The 18,715-nt window shown below is 48.3% G+C and overlaps 2 protein-coding genes across 3 annotated transcripts in view; one reads left to right on the top strand and one right to left on the bottom strand.

Moving 5' to 3' along the window:
- RASL12 (RAS like family 12) overlaps nucleotides 1–10,358 on the bottom strand; it is a 40,015-nt gene extending 29,657 nt beyond the window's left edge. The window contains exon 1 of one of the 2 annotated variants that reach the window (XM_043494515.1): nucleotides 10,213–10,358. Coding sequence is in view for 1 of the 2 variants with exons in the window: in XM_043494514.1 (XP_043350449.1) it covers nucleotides 8,283–8,403 (121 nt within the window). In the remaining variant the exon portion in view is untranslated. Of the gene's footprint in view, nucleotides 1–8,282; nucleotides 8,408–10,212 lie in introns of those variants that run through there. The other variant, XM_043494514.1, reaches the window with a different exon arrangement.
- A 3,971-nt stretch (nucleotides 10,359–14,329) lies between these two features.
- On the top strand, nucleotides 14,330–16,630 carry KBTBD13 (kelch repeat and BTB domain containing 13). Its single transcript, XM_038420516.2, has one exon. It carries the CDS (start codon nucleotides 14,523–14,525, stop codon nucleotides 15,882–15,884), a length of 1,362 nt encoding a protein of 453 aa, XP_038276444.1. The 5' UTR covers nucleotides 14,330–14,522; the 3' UTR covers nucleotides 15,885–16,630.
- The last annotated feature ends 2,085 nt before the right edge of the window (nucleotides 16,631–18,715 follow it).

The following is an 18,715-nucleotide window of genomic DNA, read 5'->3' as shown; positions in this document are numbered from 1 at the left end:
ATCGTGTAAGGAGGTGGATTACCCACTGTGAGGGAAAAAATCCCTTGCATTGCAGTAGGCTGCATCCACACTCCGGGGTTATGCCAGCCTTGCTATGGCGCCATAGCTACCCCACGATAGCTCCCGTGATGTAGATAGGGTGGCCAGGGGACCCGGGTGTAAGGGTGGGAGGGGAAAAGCAGTGAGCAATGAGGGGTGGGGGAAGAGGAGTGGACAGAGGCGGGGCTTCAGGGGGAAGAATGGTACAGGGGCGGGGCCTCCAGAGGAGGAGCCGGGGCAGGGGTGGGGGCCTCGGGGGGAGAGGCGGGACAGGGGAGGTTCCAGCACCCCTAATGGAGTGTCCAGTTTTTCAATATTACCAAGTTGGGAACCCTAAATGTAGACATGGCCTTGCTCACACAGAGGGATTTCACTGGGAGGGAATGCAGGACTGGGCTCCTGCTTTGGGCTCCGTTGGGACGAACAGCTCTCTTTTAATATACATCATTAAAGCACTACTCTTCTGATTGTCATCCATGAAAACAAGGGAGTTATTTTTAAACCTGCCAGAAATAGTCTGTGATCGCAACGGTCCAGCCAGTGCCTTGGAGACAGGCTCTGGTGATACTATCTGCTAGATGCATCAGTTAGCTCCTTTTCAGTCCTGGGAATCCAGAGGTCATGCTGGGACCGCCATAGAGGCAGTCATTTTTTCATACTGACCTCTATTTCAATAAATATGGTAACTGGTCGTTACTGCGCTCCCATGGAAAAATGGCTCATTTTTCTAGCAGCTCACATAAAACTGTCTTATCAAAACACCCGTCCGTTAACTACAACCCATTACTGGCACTGACTGTAATTTACGGTGCAGTTAGCAAGGCCCTTACATAAACACGGCAAAGCACTGGAAAAGTCAGGTCACCAGACCTAATTAATGCAGGGCCTAATCCTGCAGCCTTTAGACCAACAGCCCCTCCTTTGGGCCCGGCCCTGATTGCACACTTACTTAAATCAGGAGTAGCTCCAAAGGGACTCCAAAGCCCAGTGGGACTGCTCCTATGAGTAAGGTCTTAATGAGCACAACGCAGGCCAAAACACTTTCCTGGCAGCACATACAATTCCGTCCATTTTCACAGCCTTGCCCTCAGCTGGTGTGACTCAGCTTCGCTCTGGGGTGTTCAGAGCAGCAAGGCCGATTTGCAGCCTTCTGAAAAGGTGCCAGGCCTAGCATGAGGTCAAAGGATCCAATTCTGATCTCACTCTACCTTTACATCACAGCTATTCCATTGGCGTCAATGAAACTAACACAAGCCCCCAAATGCCTGCACTCCAATCACCCCCAAAACATGGTATGGGCTACCCCATGCTGCTTGAAGCCGTTGTTTGGCGACTAGTCAAAGCCATTTATTAATTCATCCTCACAGCATCCCCGAGGATAGTATTGCACACACACCCCGGAGAGGGGTACATTGAGGCTTAAAGAAGGCAAGTGCTTCACCCAGTCATTATCAGGGCTGGGAAGAGAACACAGAGGTCCCCACTCCCAGAACCCTGCCCTACCCATTAGGCAATGCCACCTCCCTTGTGTAGGGTTGCTTCTGTGTAATGGTTTTTGCCAAATGTTTGTAACAACTGACTCATGCTGAGAGTCCTATGCCCACTGGCTGTGCCAGTAGCCAGTAAAGCCAAAATTTGCAGCTATTCATCAGAGTGCCCACCTGTCTGAGGGCTCTGTTCACCTTGCAGTGGAGGGGCTGGGTTTCTATACCAGCTCTGAGAGACAGGGCCAATGACCCAGATGCTCTGCTATGTCCAATTCACAGTAGTGCAGCTGAGGGGGGGTCACAGTTATTTTCTGCAGCTCCTTCATCCTGAGCCCACTCCTATACTGGCCCAGTCCCCAGCATAGTTTAGAGCAGCCTCAGCACTGCTCTAAACTACCCTAGCTGGCTAGTATGCAAATTGGGTATTACCAGAGTGTACCAGGGCTCTGGCTATGCCATCTTCCTCCCAGCCTTGTGAGCAACACAGTCCTTACACCAGAGGATGGAGGTATAAGTGTTATGTATTCTCACTCTAAGATGATCTAGGGATGCCCTCACCCTAGGGGAATGTCCAGCCAGCTGGGTCCACTGGTTTACAGCTGCTTTGCACTAGCCCAATGCAAAGGGATTGAATCTAGAATGGTGTCTTTGAGAGCTCAGTAGGGAAGTGCATATAACACCTATAAGAAGATGTACGGTGCCAATCAACGCATCCCTATGGTGCTTCTAGTGACTCCATCAAAGCTAGGGCCCCGAGTCCTTGCATGATGGGAGAGCACAGACCAAGGCTGCATTTGGTCCTTGCACAGCTCACAGGGTAAAGGACTCAGCTCCTCGCACCCTCAGATCCCCCAGCCCTTATGGCCCCACTCATAGGTAGCCACAGTCTATTCCCTGCCACCACTTTGCTACAGGTGGACCAAAGGAAAGACATTAGCAGCCCTTCTCTTTCGGGAAACACAGGCTGCATGTGTTTAAAATTAATCACAGTTCAGAGCTAAGTGTTTTTTCAAACCCAGCCCTTGCCAGGTATTTGGAGAGATAAATCACTACAACAAAAGCAAAGACGACATGTCAGAGATGCTGCTGCATGAGAGAACTGTGCTAATCGTTCCTGGAGACGAAGGGGGAAACAACTTTATGGGGCAGAGCAACATAAATATTTATATGACTCCAAAAGGTCTTGCAAAGATCATCCTAAAATTCCCCTGTTATTAAGGCTTTAGGTGCTAGGGTGGAATTTGTTTAGCTTACATCCTGAAACTGTGATTCTTTTAGACGCTAATAGTCTGGTGTTTTCCTTTGCCCCATGTGTGCCTGCGAGCATGAGCTAGACTCCACTGTGCTGATATCAGATCTGGCAACCTGGGTTTGCAAAAATAGCACTTTATGGTACATGTCTTTATATAGCTATTTTACCAGAATAGCAAATATTGCAAAATTGCCCGAGTAATCTTACAAACAAAATCCCTAGGATTCCCAGGGGAAATGAAAGATTTGCTCTTTAGATCGGTCTTTAAATTAAGCCACGATGAAAGGACCCACTAGAGGATGCTTCCGACCAAATGACTTCTTTCCTAATGCACACCGGAGGCAGCCCGGGATGGAGGAATGAAGGAACATGTGGCAGAAGATACCAAATTCCCATCTGCTGCTGGGTGCTCTCAGGTGAGCCACTTTAAATGGTGACTTACCATATGTATTGCAGCAGCACCTACTGACCCCCACTTGAGAGCCAGGACTCACTGTGCTTGGGGCTGCCCCTGCCCAAAGAGTTTACAATCTAAACAGACAAGGCAGACGCAGGGGAAACAGAGGTGAAGTGATTTGTCCAAAATCACACAGCAGCTCAATGGGAGAAAGCCCAGGTCTCCTGACTCCCAGTCCAGTGCTCTATCCACTAGCCCAAGCTGCTTCTCCACTCACTGCCTCTGTTTCCTTCTCCATACATCAGGGACAAAATGTAACCACCTCCTTCACATGGAATGATTGTGAAGCACTTTGAACATGTGCATGTATATAAATGTTATAGATTATTATTAGGAATGTTTGGTAAACGTGCAGGCAATGGCCTTTGACATCAGGTAATCTGACATTGACATGAATGCCAAAACTCCCATGGATGTCAGCGAAAGCAGGACTGGGCCGAACGTTTACAAGAGGGCTTTACACTCCACTGATCTACTAGTAGCGCTGTTATTCTGATTGCTTTCCTATCACAACACTGATTGTATCTCTGCGTTCCAGCTGTTCTGGTATTTGGGTTAATAATACAAAAAAAGAATTGCAAGTGAATTTAAAAATAACATCCAGCAGTGAGATCACTTGCATGAAATTACACAGTAAAAACAGACCTCGACCCCAAGCGATTATTTAAAGGACTCAAAGGGTCTTAATTCACTGAAAGCCAGCTCCCGGGCCAGATCTCAGCTGATGTAAATCAGCAGAGTTGCACTGAGACCAATGGAGGACTCTGCCCCATGTGAATCAGTGCAGTTCTTTATGGAACGTGCACACATGAGTGACACACAGGAAAGACCATACATATTGCTTCTGACTCACAAAATAGGACTGGTGCACAAGACACCAACCCACAGCAAGGGAGCCAGTTAAAACACCCAATGTCTATTCTGGTAAAGAGCACACAGTATGTGGGAAGGGACCATCCCAGCTTTAACTGTGATAGGAGGAACTACGTGGGTGGAACATAATTAATTGTTCTTCCCAAGATGTTTCCATAGTATTTGATTTGCTGTAGAGCCTTATCTTCCCCAATGCTGTCAGCACAGCAGTGAGAGCTGTGGGTCCTCAGCACCTCTCAGGATCAGGCCCCAAAACTGCACCTGCCATCTCATGCCCCTCCAGAAATAAAACTAACCTGGCCACGTGGAATCACTGCCCTGCATTCTGCTGTCCATGGCACGGGTGCGGATGCCCTTGGAGGTAAAATAGCATCTTCTCTGTTCTCCATGTCTGATGCCATAACGTAAACATGCTCCAAGGGGAGTCACAGGGCAAGTTGCTGCATGATCAGAAGTTGGAACCTGATGCCACAGCTCAAAGAGGTGCCCAGCTGATAGCAAAGAGAAAAACACCCAAATTCACCCCTAAAATCAGAGGGCCTTGATTCTCTGCTCCCTCCAAGCTAAAGTGGATCAGAGCTGTTGAGAAAGCAGGGTACATTTTTACAGTGTTGCTGTTCTGACCCTCACTTCACTTTGTGATTTGACTTTACTGATTTGGGGCATCCATGGCTTTCATCTGAGTTCTCCCCATGTTCTTTCATAGCACTTGGTTCCCCTGAGTAAACAGGCTTCTTCCTCACTGGGTGGACCTTTAACACCAGGGCGAGTGTAACACACACCCCTCCTGGGTGTGGTGTTCTGTCCCATCTAGTGGCACCAAGACCACTTAGAGAGAGATTATAAGTCTACTCTACAGCCTTTGCTAAGTGCCAGTCAACTTCTAGCTCATGCAGTAGAGGCTCATGCACTAAACTCCAAAGGTCCCAGGTTTGATCCTGCCCACCGACAACTGAGATCTGTTGGTTTTACACTAGCATGACATGGAGTTATGATTGTTGTAACCAATTCTTCCCTTTTCTTTGGGTTGAAATTGACCGGGACTGGAACCAAGCCGATGGCAAATGATTTGATTGTTACAATTGCTGCATAGCAGGACCCCAACCAGATGTTTTTCTAAAAGATCAGCTCTAGTTCAAACAGGAATTATTTCAGGGACATTCTAGAGAATGTGTTATGCAGGCAGATCATAGATGACCACAGTGATCTCTTCTGGCCTTAGAATCTATGACCCTTTGAAAACCTGCCTTATGGTTTTTGTAATCAAACCAGGTATTTGTTTCAAATTCTGAAGCATTGAACAACATGCTACAAATCAGCAGATGGGGGTCATACATGACAGCTGTTCTCTTAATAGATTACCAGGCTCCACTATCATCCAAATTCAATCTGCTGCTGTCACTGCAGACAGACCTTCTGAACGGCTACATAAAGCTGCTCAGGGAGAGAAGAAAGGTTTTGACAAGCTGGAGAGCGTAAATTATGATATATTAGAATAATGTAACAAGGCCATGGAATCTGGCTGTCAATACGTTGAGCGTGTTCATTCATGACACGACTATTTTGTAGAGTATCAGAGAGATAAGATGGGTGACGGAATAGCTTTTATTGGACCAACCCCTGTGGGTGGTAGGTACAAGTTTCGAGCTACAGGTCTGGAGAAGGAAATCAGAGTGTCTGTCATACAAAACTATGTCCCCAAGATTGCTTTACAGAGTTAAATACTGGTAGTAACGGGAGAGAGAAGTTAAGAAGTAAGGCCTGGGGTGGGGAAGATCTGTCATTCATCTATGATCTGAAATGAGGTGGAGAGTTGATGATGTAAAGAGACACAGGAAGTCTCCACTAAATGGCTAGAGAGGAGATTCACCCTACATCATAATGTAGCAGTGCTGGGGTTTGGATTCAACTGTGCTGTAATTTCGTGAGCTGTTCTGGCAAGATTTTGTCTCATGTCGTTTTGTCTGCATGCAAGTCTGAACCAAGAACCAAGTCCCTTTTGGATCTGACATAGACGTAAGATTCCCTAGGATTCAGATCAGAACCCTCCAAAATGGAAAGGGTCCTGGACTGATAGCTGCACATCCAGCTATTGCAATACCAGTGTCAAAAGCTTTATATGCACAAACCAGGCATGAATCTGCTCCTGCATCATCTCCAAATAACATATTTTCCCCATGTAAAATGGTGTGCATTCAGTTCTGCACGTGCTGTAACAGCTGCAGGGCAAAACTGGGCAGGACAGTGCAGAAGCTGGGGCTGGAAATGTGATCCATTATGGCTACTGGTCAGTTCTAGCGTCATTTGTTTAACTAGATACACATGCTATGACATGCACCACCAGGTTTGGCTACAGCAGAGAACTCTGAAGAAGGTTGAAGGTGGCTTTGTTGGCATTTTGTTCCCCCACTCCCTCTGAAGACAATAGAGAAAAGACTGCTGAATGCCCCCTCTGGACAAGAGAGGCCTGTGGTGGGTCAGAGAATGGCAGCTAATCCCAAATTTAAGAAACAGCAGGATCATGTGAACAGACTTCTGCACTTCGTCTCCAGAGAGAGGAACATCTTTGATAGAGGCTACTACCACCTCCAGAGATAGCAGGATCCTTCCATTTGTCAGACCTCTAGTTCCTCCTGCTTAACCTCACTTGCCTTCTGTTGCTGATGTTGGAAATAAGGGGCATGTTTTAAAAATTGAGCATAATTTGCCACTGGAACGTGGGAAATTCTCCATCATTTGGGGTCTTTAAACCAAGACTGGCCATCTTTCTCAAAGACATGTTCTTGTTCAGCCACAGGTTTGTTGAATTTGACACAGGAATTTCTCAGTGAAATTCTCTGGCCTGTGCTATGCAGGAAGTCAGGCTAGATTATCAGAATGGTTCCCCTTCTGGCCTTAAATCTATAATAAGATGGACCTTGCTTCATCATAAGCCTCCTGGGTGAAATGAAGTGAACTCAGAACAATGTTTTCTGCTGCTAAGAAGCAAACATTTGCTCTGCTGCCTATGTGGACATTCCAAGCTGGAGTAATATGAGGAAGTCCTGCTGCTGCTTAGATCTGACTTTTTTTTTGGAGGGAGGGATTTTTTTTTTCTTTGAAGGGAAGGTTGAAGGACACCAGCCCAGAAAGCCATCTTCAGATGAGTCCCTTTGTTCTCTTCCCAGCAGTTCTACTTAGATAAAGACTCCATTGTGCTGTTGTGCAGCAAAGCCAATAAGCCCAGATGCCCCATAAGTCATTGATTTAACTACCATCAACCTTTAGCAGATTAAACCACGCAAGCCAGCCAGCCCAGTCTGGAACGTCCAGCCACCTCCACATCGACATTTACCTTGGGGTATCTTCAGCGTGATCGAAACTGACAATCCCTGCTCCTTCCATCCTCTCTTATTCCTGACCTGCTGCCCTGGAATGTTCAGTCTCCCCCAGTTATTGCTTCTGGCCAGGCACCAGGTTTTCCTTTCAAAGGAATGGTCCAAATAATCTTGGCCACAGAAAAGCACTTTCCTCGCTCTCCCATGTAATATATCTATGTAAATCATCACTGCTCAGCCTGGCTGGAGCTCAGTAGCCATTTAGCTCCAGGAACAGGTGCACACAATCAGCAGCATCTCATTCAGACCATTGGCCCGAAAGGCAATGAACCGCGTATAGCAAAACAAAAACCACCCCTCCCCGACCTGCACTTAGCACACTTAAGACTCCCAAACCAGCTGATAAACATGATTTAACTCCCACAACTACCCTCTATGACAGGTAAGTCATTTTAGCTAGCTGCTTTGAAGTCAAGGAAACTGATTTACACCTGCTTATACCAGGTCTGAACTTGACCTGGGAGACCTGATTCTGAACTGCACCTCTCAGCCCATAATAGGGGGTAAAGGTAGTTCCAAGCCACCTTTGCGCTTCACCCACGTCCCAATTCTGGGAGCCTGCTCGGACTCCAGTATAAGTTAGAGCAACCCTGGGATCTGCTTTAACTTATAGCAACTTCCTATAGCTCAGCATAGCTGGAACGCAGAGCACAACAGATATACCCCCGGCCATCTGTGACACACACCTGCACCCATCCCAGCATGCCTGCGTGATGGAGGCTGTGCAGGGGAGTGGCAGAGAATCCTCATGCCAGCTTTGCACCAGCTGAGGAAGGTCCCTGCTCTGGGGTTATTACCTGGGGGCCATCTCTGCCACTTGTCTTTTATGCGAATTAAGGAGATTCGGGAGTTTAAGTGGCTCGCCCAAGGTGACAGTGGCAGAACTGGGGTTAGAATCCCGTTCTGTTTCTCTCTCATCAGATCAGACAGCTCCCCAGCACGGCTCTAGTATTTATCCAGGTGTCAGCATTTTATTCCCAAGTAAAACACTATAGTCCATTGCAAATAGAAAAGGAGTATTTGTGGCACCTTAGAGACTAACAAATTTGTTAGTCTCTAAGGTGCCACAAATACTCCTTTTCTATTTGCGAATACAGTTTAACATGGCTGCTACTCTGAAAACTATAGTCCATTGGAAGTGTTCATCCTGAAGCCTCTTCCCTGTTTTGTACACTGCTCCAGGGTGCGGAGGGACACACACGACCTTTCCTCTGGTCTGTTTCAGTTTGAGATTTTGTTATAGCCATGATTTTAGAAGTGCAGCAGGAAGCCTTTGGCAGCTGCCCCTTTTCCAGCTGTTAACCAGTCTGACGGATCCTTTCTATGCCTTTTGCCATGGCAACCTGAACAAGACATAGAAGCTGTTTGAGGAGAAAACAAAACAGCTGTTATTTTTAATGCACCAGCTCTCTTCTGGCAAGAATCCAGTGGGTTCTGAGCATAAGAAACTAGTACCATGTTACTCAGAGGCACCCAACTGCACATGTGGGGCTCTGCAAAGCATCCAGGAATGGCCAGATCACGTGCATTAAGTGGGGCAGAGCTGACTTTTCTACCCTCTCCTCTGCCCCATGTTTTGGGGACCAGAAAATAGAACATCCTGGTTTTACATCTTTACAGATGTTGCTAATCCCCCATGGGTCTGGGGCTGCACCTGCAGCAAGCGGTCTCATGGTAGGAGATTAACCGCCAGCTCCCATCCAGGAGTTTGACAATCACATTCTCCAGGCCCCCTTCCCACCCGATGGAGGGGCTGTGTCTTCAAGGGTGCATTGGGGGGAGGGTGCAGAGGAATGAGGCTGCTCATCCCCTCTTTATCCCTTAGAGGAAATTTTTCAGTGCTTGTTAAAGGTACTGGCTTAGGTCATGACTGTGATTGGTAGGCAGACACCCCAGCCCTCTGGCAATCCAGGCCCGTCCCGGGCCTCAGGAGGCCAATAGACACAACCATTGCAGACTGCCCACTCGCTGAGAGCTTTTTGGATACAGCTATCTTCTCTTGCTGTAGGGGCAGCATTGCTGTGCTAACCGTGAAGCATGGGTTTCAAATGGCCTACGTTTAATAGCACACTTGATGGACTAGGGTGTTGTATGTAACATTACAATTGTTAAGGAATGCGTCATCTGATCAACAGTGAACTGTGTGTTCTCCCTTTGAACAGAGTGGTCAGCAACCGATCTTGGAGACCAAGAGACACAGGGAAAGGGAGGCACTGGACAGCACTGATGTAAAGCTTTGCCAATGAACCAATAACTCACAATACATTGCACCTGCCCAGCTCCTTTCAACCCAGGGTATCGCAAAGCATTTTCAAAGGGTCGGTTAACTATTACCATCTGCATTTCACCAATGGGGAAACTGAGGCACAGAGCAATGAGGTGAGTGATTAGCTCAAATCCACGTGGTGAAACAGCGGTGGCACCCAGAACCAAACCTGAATTTCTGGAGTCCCTGTCCCCTGCCCTGACAACTGCCTCCACAGACCGTTCGCCACTTTTCTCTCTGGCATCTTGCATATATGCTGCTTCCATAGCCCTGGCAGATTTGAGGTGCAAGCAGCAACTACAACGCTGCCAAGCATGACAACCACACATCTGGCGGCCCTGTCATACATTCTCACTGCACAGCTGGCTCCTGATGTGTCCTGCGGGAAAGGGGTCAGGTTGCATTTGCTCCTCCCATCTATCGGGGTCCAGCAGCAACTGCTGTGGAGACAGCCTTCCTACCTCTCCTCTCCCAGCTCCTGGTGGGGATCTGAGCAGGCAGTAGTAGCAGCAAAAGCAGGAGGTGCAGGCAAAGACGACAGGTACAGCTGGTCAGAGTCACTTAGATGGAGCCACTTTCCAGTGCCGCTGAAATCCAAATGCTTTGTGAAGCTGGGTCAATTCTGCTGCAATTTCACTCTGGAAGAAACACCAGGAAAAAAACCGCTCCGTCAGTGTCAAAATGTTTTGAAATGATTTTTTCCACTTAAAATATCTTTGCTTTGCATTCTGCACAAGGACATAAGACCTGCCCTGCTGGGACAGATCAACAGTCCATCTAGCCCAGCGTCCCCTCTCTTACAGCAGCCAGACCCAAAGCTTTGGGGGGGGGGGAATGTGTGTGTGGAATGGGACAATCTGGGTGAGATCCATCCCGGCTTCTGGCAGCCTATTGTAAAGTGCAATACCAAACAGAAGACAAGCGAAATGAAACATTTTGTTCTGTCAGAACACAAGTTTGGGGGAATTTTGCTTTGCGGAGAGTTTAGCCATGTTCCATTTTAGTTCTGCTTCAGAACAAAGCCAAGTCTCAAAACCCTTCGCGAAACGGAGCTTCTGTTCTCTGCACGGTGGTGATGAGGGGCTCAACACGGCCCAGCCCAAGCTCCCCAAGGACACCCCAGCGACCAGCACCCTAGCGCCCACCAGACACACCCTTCCCCCGTCTCGCCTAGCAGCCATTCCATCCAGCAGCTTCACCATCCTCGACACACTCCAGCCCCCAGCTGACCCCCACCTGCCAAGTTCTGCGAAGTTTCATGCCCTACCCCCACCACTCCGTGGGGCAGAGCATGTTGACCATAAACAAAAACATACGGCTCCATGCAAACTCTTTGCACATACGCAAATGAGTCCATTAAATAACCTGCATAAAATGCCACCTGTGGAGCTGCACAGAACTTGCCAGCTTTGCAGCCAAGCAAGTCTCAGAGCCGGCCTGAACTCAGGTGAACTGGGGGGAGGGAACTGCAAATAAATTCTCTTCCTTTTTTGGAGGCAGAAGCCTAAATGTACCTGACTAAGCAATGCCAGCTCCAAGTCCAGGTGCTGACAACAAGGGGCTGTTGTTCAGGAGCAAGGCTGAAGAACAAGAACAAAGTGAGGGTGGGGGGTGGGGAGGTTAGAAAAAAGATACGGCAGCCTCAGCAAAGTACAACCAAGCCAGTGGGTTTGGGTCAGGAACGGCTCCGATGGGCTCAGCAGAGCAACGATCCCTGGGCTCTCATTGCCTGTGGTGATTTTCCTCTTCTTGCTCCTCCGTGCGACAGCCACAGCATTGGTCTTTTCCCAAATTCCATTTTTGTCTCTCTCCCCTGCAGGCAGCACGAGGCCTTTTCAGGCTTACGTGCTTGACCACTGGCTATCCCCCGGGGTCTACATCCCCGTGCCCCCACTGCAGGCTGACGCTCACCAAGAGAGGGAGGGGGCAAAACTAAAAGCCATGAAAGCAGCAGGCAACCTCCGCCCTCTGCCAGGAAGGCTCTGCTGAATCGGAATGCATCCGATGAAGTGAGCTGTAGCTCGCGAAAGCTTATGCTCAAATAAATTTGTTAGTCTCTAAGGTGCCACAAGTACTCCTTTTCTTTTTGCGAATACAGACTAACACGGCTGCTACTCTGAAATCTGCTGAAACTGGAACAGCTCAGCTAATGCTGTTCCTAACTGGCCTGTTGGGGGAGCTGTAGAGCAGTGCCTCCCAACGCATACCGGCCCCTCTGAATGGGAGGTTAATACACTGGGCTCCTGCTTCCTTCCTTAGTCTGTGCTAGCTTGAGGTACCACTTGGACACACGTTGTCCAACCGCCGAGTGTGTGTGCTGCTCCAAATCCCCTCTCCGGAACTGTGAGCCTGGATCGACCCTGTTCCCTGTAGGCTGGAGCTGGATGGAAGACAACAGAGCCCAGTAGGTCGAGTGGAGACAAAGGAGCGGGGGAGTTACCTTTGCAGACCGGAAAGCAGTGTTGCAGAGGGATGCTGACTGCACCCTACCTATCTACCAGCGTGTTAGGAGCACCCAGTCCCCATCTGTGCCAGGGCAAAGCTGGGATTCAAACCTCTACCTTCTTCTTAGCGCTTCCACTCACTGAGTTGGCAAATTGGGGTTTGTTTTAGCTTCTGCTTTGCTATACTGCGATCGGCATAGATGTGGATAAAACCACTAATAAGTAGGGACAGTCATTTAAGGTTAACCTCCATTGATTTCAAAGCTCCCCCTCCAAAATGTAAATCACCTAAATTAGGGACAAATTTGATTGCTAATTCCATCTCCTTGATACTCCTGGGAGACAAAAATAGAAATGCCCCCCAGGGAGCTTTGCAGGGATCACTGCAACCATGGCCAGGCACATAGATGTGAAATCCTCTTCCTGTATCTGTTCAAGTCCCTGAATGAAGCAACTAGCTGGACTATGCCTTGAAGGAGGCACTGAGGTTGTACAGTGGATGCAGTCCAGCTGTCAATCCAAGAGCTACTGTAATAGCAAAAATGAATGGTGTGTTTTTTCACCAACAGAGCCCACTTCCGTGGAACTTTCAAACCCCAAGGCTGACCGTTCACCACGCAGACCCCACACGGCTTTTGCATCGTCTCTCCAAATATGCAAAAGTAAAATAAAAACTTGTAATAAACCATCCCTACTGCTTGTCAAACGCCCTTTGGTGTGTGTGGCCTGCGGAGCTGGCAGACGCACCGTCCCATAATTCGGGTTTAAAGACTCAGGGATTTACGGAAGTAGTTATCTCACTGAAGCCATAAAATTTACTTTTATGAGGGGGGGAAAAGTACGCTCTTTCCAGCAATACAAAAAGCCACAGCTGTGGGATGAAAGGAGATGAATGAACAGCAGGATTAGAATATCTATGGTCGTTTCTGCACTGGGATCCAGCTCTCCCCCGGGGAAATCGCGTCAGACAGTCTGTATGCACTCAGTAGAGAAGCCGCCTTTGGAATTCCTAGAACTGGGCTTCTCAGACATTCTCCTCCTGTGGACCATATCTTAATAGAGAGATTTTCCTAAGGACACCTCCTCATCAATTCACAATTGTGCAGATTGCCTCCCCGCCAATTTGCAGTCACATAACATTCTTGTGGCAACTCCAGCAATTGCTGACCTAAAAAAGGTCACATTAGGGAAGTATTGAATATATTTTTAGCTACTTTTAAGGCATTTTAATATCTGGAAAGTAGGAAGAAGAGCTGGTACTATGTGACTAGCCAGCTCGCCAAGGATCACCAGCAGTTGCTCTGTGGACCACAGTTCGGGAGCCTCTCCTAAGATTGTGGGTCAAACCCTGGTAGAGCACCTCGCTCCCCCAAAAAGGTAAGATCAGTCTGTGAGCCCCAATTCTGCTCCCTGATACACTGGTTTAATTCTGGAGTAAAAACGCTGACCAACTGCACTCCCAAGAGCAGAATCTGACCTTTTGTAAAGCACTTAGAGATCCTCACAGCAAAGTTCAAAGTATGATTATTACAAGCATCTCGCTATATAACTATTTCTAGTTCAGTAGCATCTACGGGCCTTTAGGAGCCCACAGGGAAACCTGGCAAAGACCCCAGGCAAGATTTTCAGAAGTGACTTGTGATTCTGGGATGCCTTCAAGGGGCCTGGCATTTAGAAAGCACTAAGCAGCCAGCCTCCTAAAACCAGGGCTCTTTGTGGCCTCAAGTGGGACACACAAAAATTGAGACTAGTTACTTTTGGATCACTAGTTACTTTTGGAAACCTTCACCACCATCTTCCCTAGGTAACCTTCTGCCTTGGGAGACCACCTCACGTCATCCCCTGAGGGGATTTCACGAGTTACAGCTGGGATGAATTGGACCCGTCCAGTACGATTAAGTTCCACCTTTATTTGATGACTTCCCCTCCCCACACTGATAGGCAGCTTAGTGCTGCCAGTCCCTGGAGTGGCTTCTCTGTGTTTTGTTGGAAGCAATGCTTCTGGTATCAGCTGGTGAGAGAGCTCCATGGATGCCAATGACAGGCTCTGCTTATGGCTTTCATTGCTGGCAGCTCCGATCACATGGGCCACAGCTATCTTTAGCTGGAGGTATTTATATTACAAGTTAGCAGCGTCTTAGCTGTTGGGGAGGCTCGGAAAGCTAGCAAACAACCACAGAAGAGATAGGAACAGTGCTCTGCTTGGGAAGCGGCCGACATACTGAGAAAGGCTTTGGGTTCCATTGTGTCCATGCATTGAGATACCATCACCACCTGCTTCCCTGGTTCAGGTCCCCGGCATTAGAAGGCTGACCCAGGATCAGACCATGCAGACGTTCCTGCGGGGAAGAGTGCGTATCAAAGTGGAGGAGGAGTTTTTCGCCACAGACAAGGCTCTGCTGGTGGAACACAGTGAGTACTTCCGCGCGCTCTTCCAGTCTGGCATGAAGGAGAGCATGCAAGATGAAATCCAGATCCAAGACTTGAGTGCTGTGGGATTTCTCCTCATGCTCCGGGTCCTGGCAGGGGAGAGACCCGTGCTGACCTGCGAGGAGAATCTCAAGGCGGTTGAATGTGCAGCTTTTCTTCAGGTGAAGACGATGACCAAGTATCTGATTAATTCCATCAATTCCGATAACTGCATTGTCCTTTATCAAGCTGCTGCCATGTTTGGCCTGCAGGACCTTTTCCACAGTGCTGCCCTGTACATTAGAGATGGCTATTCTGATTTAGAGGAGTACTTAGACTGCCTTTCTGCTGACCTGCTGGATTACCTGGACTCCCTTCTGCCCAGCACATTTGTCGCAGTGGGAGCCCATACGCCAACCTTTGAGTTTCTACAGGATCTTTCGAGAACCATCTGCTACCTTGATGAGGATGACAACACATGGAAGACGCTCTCCTGCTTGCCGCTGACGGCCAGCACGTTCCTGGCCGGCATGGCAACGCTGGATAATAAGATCTACATAGTGGGCGGAGTCCGCGGAGCGAGCAAACAAATCGTGGACATCAGCTTTTGCTATGACGTAGATGCTAACAGCTGGAGTGAGTTTCCCAGTCCTCAGCAGCTCCGGTATGACCTCACACTGACAGGTCATGAAGGTTATCTTTATGCCATAGGAGGAGAATTTGAGAAGACCTTGCTAAAGTCCGTGGAGAAATACAATGTGTCCTCCAACACCTGGACTTTTGTCGCCGATCTGCCCCAGCCAACAGCAGGTGCGCCCTGTGCCCAGGCCATGGGGCGGATATTTGTCTGCTTGTGGAAGCCACTAGACACCACAATCATTTATGAGTATGAGATCCAGAAAGACGAATGGCTTCCCATCTCAGCTTTAAAGAGACCTCAGAGCTACGGCCATTGCATGGTGGCCCACAGAGATAATCTCTATATCATGCGGAATGGGCCCTCAGACGACTTCCTGCGGTGTGTGATAGACTGCTTCAACCTCACCAGCCTGCAGTGGACAGCTTTACCGGGGCAATTCGTGAACAGCAAAGGAGCTCTCTTCACTGCCGTGATCAGAGGGGATACGGTTTATACAGTCAACAGGATGCTGACCCTCCTCTACTCCATAGAAGAGACGGCATGGAGGTTCAAAAAGGAGAAGGCTGGCTTCCCAAGGAGCGGGTCCCTACAGACCTTCCTTCTCAGGTTCCCAAAGAGAGACCACAGCATTGCCACTTAGTCAGTCCCTGCCACAAGGGGGCGCTCTCGGATACAAGAGCCAGTGAAAGCTATTTAAAAATGGATCCTCAGCTTTCTCCTTTTCTTTCCAAGCCTCCCGCTGCTCAGTAGAATTCCATGTGTAACAGGAGGCTGCAGCATCACTCGGGTCCCGACCTACTGCGTGCTTCTAGCTCCTCCTACGTTCGCCCTTCCAAGTAGCAGGAGCCAGCATGAGGAGCTGCAGTTCTGCTGCCAGCCCTGCTGATTGCCCTCTGCTTGTGGTTACAAAGGATTGAGCGCTCTGTAATGCTCACCCTTTATTTAACTCGAGGTTGCCCTAATGTGTCTGGAGTTTGTAGAGCCCTTTGAGACCTCCAGATGAAAGACATTTCAGAAATGCAAAACAGACAGTGTGGCCTAAGGGATAGAACACCAGACCGGAACTTGGGTGACCTGGGTTGGATTCTCAGTTCTGCCACTGGCCTTCTGGATAACCTTGGACAAGTCACTTCCCCTCCGTGTGCCTCAGTCTCCCCATCTTTAAAATGGGAATAATAATGTTGCCCTCCTCTTTAAAGCACATTGAGATCCATGGAGCTGGGTATAGTTCGTATTGACTGAATTCGTCAAATGTTTATAAAACCATTTATTCTAGGTACTGATGGGAAAAGATCAATTATCTTGTAGAATTAAAGGGAAGAGGTTTTTTTAAATGTAGGCATGTGTTTAAAAAGGGTCATTGTTTCATGGAAATTAAATGAAATAACTTGTAATGCTGTTTATAAGTCAGGTTTTTATACTGCCAGGGAAATGCTTTTCCAGCTGCCAAACATGTACTTAGGAGTGTATTCCCTGCATTGCTCTTGAGATATCAAGGGAATATATCCATGGACCTGTTTCCAATTTAAAGCGATAGCATGACTGGAACCAGGTACCCAGAAAGTCTCTGAAGGACAGTGTGTAGAGGGGAAGGGGAAATTATACCAGTGGGATGAAGGGAAGAAAAATTATGCTGTTCTGAATTGATTCCAATAGGATTGCAAGTGAGACAATCCAGTAACTGTTAGAGGTGGACTGACAGCAGGTGGTGTCTGGCACATTTAGGTTGAGAGCTGGCTGGGCGGAGTCCGAGCACTAAAGCTTGGCTTCCAATCTGACATTCCCCACATTTTATGAGCCATTAGTATAGGACTATGGCTCAAAGTGGTAGAAATCTCCCAAGCCCAGCTGATCTCGTAGCATTTCGGCCTGCTTCCAGCGTGGATTCTGAACCGAAACCAGGGGGTCAGGGATTGGGTCCGGAGGATTCCGATTCTGCAGATTGCAAAGGGGGTCGGGTTCAAGATTCTGTTTCGGTGCATCTCTGGTAAGAACATTTGTAGAGTGAGTCTTGAACTGGAATCATCCAGATCCAAACCCCAACCTCATGATTTTGGTATCAGATGCGGAGCTGGAACTGTTCTATAGCATTTCTGTTTAATACTTAGGGCCTTCCTCACTCATATTAGCCTGCCCTTCATATGCTTAACAGCATCGTCCCCAGAAAGAGCCCTCAGGAAAGGTTTACCTCTGGGAATGACAATGCAGCATCAGTCAATGCTGACTGGCTGATCATGTGACACCTTTCCAATGGTGTTGCTGGGAGAGATATTAAACCAAATATCTCCCTGGTGTAACATCAGTGACTTAGTATCAGAGGGGTAGTTGTGTTAGTCTGTAGCCACAAAAACAACAAGGAGTCTGGTGGCACCTTAAAGACTAAGAGATTTATTTGGGCATAAGCTTTCATGGGTAAAAACTCCACTTGTTCAGATGCATGGAGTGACTTAGGTGAGTTACAGTAAGGATGAATCTGGCCCAGTCTGCAGCCCTGGGAATGTGGGACACTTGTGGGTGCTGGGTTCAATATTTCCTTCTCATCCCGCAGTGCTTTACATCCTGCTCGTTAACACTCCCTGCTCTTGTTGGCAAGATTGCTAGCGACACAGGGCAGATTCCTAAGCCAGCCTGTCATCCCCTGGGCCAGCATAGGAGTCTGGAAGTGCCACAGTGACCCCTCCAGGGTTTACCTGCTCTTGAGAAGGCCACATCCAGCCCCTCCTTGTCAGGGACACTGGTCACTGAGGTACCCGTCCTTATGGGCAGATAGAGAATATTGCTGTTATAACAGAGGAGCCTGAACCAAATCTCTCAAAACTGAGTATCCCTGGACTTGGGAGTGCTCAGAATCTGAACCCAGGTCCCAATCCACATTTTGCAAGTGACCCCCTCTTTATAATGGGCTAACCCAGAACGCCAGATCCAAACATTCATGAACCATGGGGTATTCGAGTTGTCAGTTCTGAGGTGGAAACCTCACTAGGTATTAGTCATCAAACCTCTGACTGGTGTATTTAGCAGATGGACTCTTTGTGTTGGGCTATAAACAAGGTGGACTATGAAAGGTTAATTGGAACCATGAAAAACCCTTGTCCCTGGAATGAGAACATATGGCCACTCTCATTTGTGATTTACGCCAGGTTTTCAAACCAGATCTCTGGCCCAAAGGACTAACCCCCTGCACACCCTTGTATGCCAGTCATCTCTTTCAGGCAGGCAGGATCTCATTTTCAGTTGTCCTCCTCCTCCATTTCCAGTAAGTGAGCATTACAATAGCTGCCTGCATTCAGTTCAGTACTCACACACCCAGCAGCACATAGCCACAAGCTCAGTAAGAACATGATACAGGGGGACAGGCTCCCAGGCTACATTGGGAGCTGTATCTCGGGGTGGATCAGTTTCACAGCACAGCGGATTCTGCAGAAGAAGTACAGGCAAGTTAAGAGCTGTGTGTCCCAGTAGAAATCCTGA

Source organism: Dermochelys coriacea, chromosome 10 (genome assembly GCF_009764565.3).
Source record: "Dermochelys coriacea isolate rDerCor1 chromosome 10, rDerCor1.pri.v4, whole genome shotgun sequence".
NCBI lineage: Eukaryota > Metazoa > Chordata > Testudines > Dermochelyidae > Dermochelys > Dermochelys coriacea.
The sequence above is the reverse complement of the archived record's forward strand: the minus strand, read 5'-3'. Positions and strand labels throughout refer to the sequence as shown.